This window comes from Sardina pilchardus, chromosome 9, assembly GCF_963854185.1.
Source record: "Sardina pilchardus chromosome 9, fSarPil1.1, whole genome shotgun sequence".
In the NCBI taxonomy this organism is placed as follows: Eukaryota; Metazoa; Chordata; class Actinopteri; order Clupeiformes; family Clupeidae; genus Sardina; species Sardina pilchardus.
This window is the reverse complement of record NC_085002.1, coordinates 23,753,696-23,758,587: the sequence shown is the minus strand read 5'-3', so window position 1 is coordinate 23,758,587 and position 4,892 is coordinate 23,753,696. Positions and strand designations below refer to the sequence as shown.

Sequence of the window (4,892 nt, the reverse complement as noted above, 5' to 3'; positions counted from 1 at the left end):
AGTTATCCCCCCCACTAAAAACTTTTAGTGCTGCTCTCTGCACTTTGAGCTCCGTTCAATAACAAAGAGAAGGATGTGCACGTAGCCGTGTATTTGTGTAATTCCCGATATTGTCATCTCCACGCCCGCAAGAAGTCCGGCGCTGCTCCAAAACGCCACAGTAGGCCGACTCTTGGCCCGTTCTGACTCATAACAAGCGGTTCGATTTGTCCTGTAACAGCCAGAGTCAACTGTGGCTCTCGTCTTGTGTGACGTCGTTCGGTGTCTCGGAGGAGTCCTCTCTGAAGACCGTGGAGTTTCGGACATCAGAGCCCAGGGGAAGGGAGCCACCTGTTGATCCCGTGCCAGTTGACCCAGTGGCACAGATTTAGTTTGTTTGGGTTTCGCATTCCGAGCCCTCGGATTCGAAATGAAAAATGAAACGATGCTTGTTGAAAGTTTGAAGTGGCGACCATCAGATTTGGCCAAGACCAAGAGCACATCTCTAGTGGTGACTGAACAGGGTGGGAGTTCTTGAGCTTCACACATCTTTGTGTTCACTTGTGTTGGCGTGTTTGCTCATCCCGTCTTCCTGCTGGTCCTCTGGCTTTGCCACTCTTTGGTGTGGTCTTCACTCCTCTCCTCTTCCCTTCTCTCCTCCTCTCCTGCCCTCTATACTCCTCTCATCTCCTCTTCTCCCCACTCCTCTCTTCTCTCCTCTCCTCTCCTCTTCTCCCCACTCTTCTCCTCTCCTCTCTTCTCCTCTGCTCTCCACTGCTCTCCACTCCTCTCCTCTCCTCTTCTCTCCCTCTCTCTTCTCCCCACTCCTCTCCTCTCCACTGAGCTTCTCACCACTCCATCTTTCCTGTGCTCTCCCACCCTTCATCGCTGCGCTCCTTTGCCCTCCTCTTATCTCCCCTTTTCTCCTCTCCTCTACTCTCCTGTCATCTCCTACCACTCCCCATCTCCCATATCCTCTCCTCTTCGCCCCCCTCCTCTAGTCTCCTGTCCTTCCCGTCCCTCCCTCAGTGCTGTGGTGCTGCAGGGCCTTGTTTGGAGCGCGGTGGCGCTGCGTGGAGTCTGTGAGCGAGTGAAACGAGGACACGCCGCCAGCGAGACACCCCCCCCCCCCCCCTCTCTCTCCTTATCTCCCTATCGGCCTCATCCGTCATGCGAGCTCTCCTATTTACTTTGCCACTATCTACGCTGCCTTTCTGCACTGTGGAAATGGATGACACTTTCTCTCGCCTCGGACCTCTGCCCCCCCCCGCCCCCCCCCCCCCCTCCACTCTTCTACTTTTCTCTCTCTCTCTTCTCACTCTGTCTCTCTCGCTCTCTCCATTCTTCTCCTCCTCCCGACTTCGTCCACGTAGTCCAGTTAGTCCAGGGCTCGCCGCTGTCTCGTCCGTGTGTCCCGTCCCGTCCTGTCATAAACATCTGCTCGGCCCGTGAAATGTATTGCTTCATAAACACATTAAAGTTTTGTTTATGGTGGCGTTTGAACGATGGGAGTTCAAACATTTTTCAGATGCGTGGTAACGCGCCAAATTGAAGTGGCTGAGTTGGGGAACGGCCAAAGCCTTCAGCCACCCCCTCACCCCCACCACCCGCGCACACACACACACACACACACACACACACACACACACACACACACACACACACGGCCACACACGGCCACACACACACACACACACACACACGGCTACACACGGCTACACACACACACACACACACACACACACACACATGCACACACACACACACACGGCTACACACAGGCACACACACACACACACACACACACACACACATGCACGCACACACACGCGCGCGCTTACACACACCCCTGGTTGACTGCTGTTTGTTTTGGAAAGGAAACGCTCAGCGGTTGACCCCAGGAGAGTGGTGGTGATGCAAGCTGGGACCGTTCACAAGAACAGTGTGCATGGACGCGAGAAGTGCCTCTTAAGAAATATTCCTCTCTGTTTTTCCTAGTCTCTCTCTCTTTCTCTCTCTCTCTCTCTCTCTCTCTCTCTCTCTCTCTCTCTCTCTCTCTCTCTCTCTCTCTGGCATGTGAGGGCTTTATCTGGCAGTGTCATCGGCGTCGCTGTACAGTATGTTTTTCAGCCACCTCCCAATCTTTTTGTCCCGTGCACCTGCCACTTACAGTCTTTCATCTGGTCTTTGTGTGTGTGTGTGTGTGTGGTGCAGGTTTGCATGGAAAGCTCATTGTTTAGACTGCTCGAGCGATGTAGGTTAACACTAAAGTTCATGGTCTGTGTCACGATGCTGTTTGAGGAAGCTGATGATCAGAGCCTGCTGTTCTTTACCCCATGCCGTCACTAAGATGTGTTCTGTTTCTCTTTTCTTCTCTTCTCTTCTCTTCTCTTCTCTTCTCTTCTCTTCTCTTCTCTTCTGCAGTTCTTCAGCACTCTCTTCGCACCCCTGGGGTTCTTCGCAGACAAGATTGAAGGTTTCATGCTGACGCGGATCTGACGCCATTTGCAAGCTCCCCACACACACAGACTCATACACTCTGAAGGACACACACACACACATACATAGAAACACTCCACTGAAATATGCCATAAGGAAATGCAATACATACTAGACAACATGAGACTTGCTGAAAGGGCCAAGCATCTCTCCACACAAACACACACACACACACACACACACACACACAGTATTTTGACTTCTGTCCTCTGTTTTGCTAGTCTGTTTGCCGTCTCGTAAACACACGCCAAGCCAGTCCTCTACTTTGTGAAACTTTTTTTGCGTGAAAGAAAAAGGTAAAAGAATTCATCCACAAGCCATGAATTGTAATCCCACCCTACTTTCTCAAACAACCTCTTTTTATGTTCAAGAAAAAAAAAAATCACCGGAATGCTAAAAGCACAACATCAATGACGCACTGGCATACTTCTCACCTCCTCGGCCACTACTTTCCCAGTAGACACGCGGGGGGGGGGGGCCGAGAACCGAATCCCAGCCGGCAGCACAGTGGAGCAGATCTGCTCCAGATCCCTCAGCTGCAGTCTGGGAATCCGCAGCAGGCTCCGCTCAGCCGCTCAGCCGGTGTCCACGGTGTGAACGCGCACCGTTCCTAAGCCCCCCGCCATAAACCCGCAGGGGCCTGGTCCTTCTCCTCCGCATTCTCCTGCGGCCCGGCGTGCACGTAGCGGTTAGAGGCTGCAGCAGAAGCGGCACCGGCGGTGGAGGTGCGGGCCAGGTCCGGGCCAGGTCCGGGGTGGTTGTGGGCCTTAACCAGAGTCAAGCTGCGTGGGAGGAGAGGAGGGGGTCGGCTAGTGCTGGAGCTGAAGCTGCAAACGCCGTCCCGCCAGACTCCATACACACAGACACACACACACAGACACACACACACACACACACACACACACACACACACACACACATGCTCTTGGAAACACAGGCACACCTTTCACCCAAAAGGCCCAACCAAGCCTGGCCCAACATGGTCCTTCGTGAAGTCCTGAAAAAAAAACAAAGTCTTGATTTACTGTTCGTCTGAGGCAGGCTGTGTATACAACCTCCCGACCTGCTACCAGGGGTTGCCGTGGATTGATGTCTCCGTGCTACATCGTCGAGGCAACCCGCCCTTGTGGCGACAGCACAGAATTGTAGATGGATCATCGCTGGTCATGAAACAGGTTTCTGTAGGTAGATGGGTCTGCAGGCCTTTCTCACAAGCCAAGTAGGGAATGGATTGGGTCCTAGACTTTGGATATGTACTGTACTTCCTCTCCAAAACCGGTGTTGTGTCACTCTGTGATGATCTCACATCATTCTGGAACATTCTCTTTCTTAACAATTGGTCAGAGCACTGCAGGGCTGGTATAGATAAGACTGTGCTCAGATTTGCCCCTCTGCTATCCAGCAGCACGATCACCCGAACGCTCAACGAACCGCTGTGATCATTTGGGGGCAGTCATGACATCCACAGGAGAACGGAGGCTTGTGAGGAAGGTCCGAAGAGGTCCGTTAGAGAGTGGACAGGGCCACTCATCTGCCAGATGAGGGTCGGTTCCGCGCTCGAGTCCACTGCCTTCCCGGAGGACTCCCCTTTGCCCCTGAAGCTCCATCGACATTTGGTCAGCGTGTTGAGCTCCGGAGCGGGCTTACCGAGACGTCTCGCCAAGATGGCGTGCATGTGTCACCGGGGCAGAATGTACAGAAGCTCCTCGCCTGACATCCTTCTTGACGTGTGCCTTCCATCTCTGGCCCCTGATTGGTCGGTCGGTTTTATTCATCTCCTTTCTCCCCCAGTGAGATTGTCATTTATTTATTCTAAACATTTCCAAGAGCCTTAAAACTGGCGTTCTGATGCTGTTTTGAAACGGAGGACAGAAGTCAAACTACTTTCAATGTAGCATTAAAAACATTTTTAAAGTGGATTGGAGGTCTCAACTCCGAGAGGAAATGTCTTACTGTCTGATGACAGGAAGTAACATCGACAGTCATCGTAATCAATGATATTGTTTGCTGAACAGCTGACAATAAAGTGGTGCTTAAAAAAACAAATTTGCCTTGATTGTAATTTCATTAGATCTCCAAGTTACTTTTGATTGTACTCCAGGCTGCAGTTACTTTCCATTTTTTTTTTTGCCAGTTCTGTTACTTGCCGCTCAGCACAGTACATGCCCATATGACAGGTATGCTCCTGTTGTGCGAATTTATTTGATCTTTTGAAAGTGTTTTCCGAGTGGGGGGCCTGGCGAAGTGATGCACTAACGTTGCCCCCTTGTTCCTCTCGTGTCGACTCGAGGGTTGTTGTACTGCAGTATTTACACTTCTGCATCCAAAAAGAGGCCCAGGGGGACGACTACTCCTCAGGCTCTCTGAACTCGTGCTGACCCCCTGGACGGACTCCGCGTCCCCTGGGACCGACA

At 52.1% G+C, this 4,892-nt stretch overlaps 1 protein-coding gene across 1 annotated transcript in view; it reads left to right on the top strand.

Annotated features, from left to right (window-relative positions):
* Window positions 1-4,509, top strand: part of st7l (suppression of tumorigenicity 7 like) — a 24,791-nt gene extending 20,282 nt beyond the window's left edge. The window contains exon 15 of the mRNA XM_062546424.1: window positions 2,404-4,509. Within this exon, the coding sequence (XP_062402408.1) occupies window positions 2,404-2,478 (75 nt within the window). The 3' untranslated portion in view covers window positions 2,479-4,509. The remainder of the gene's footprint in view (window positions 1-2,403) is intronic.
* The last annotated feature ends 383 nt before the right edge of the window (window positions 4,510-4,892 follow it).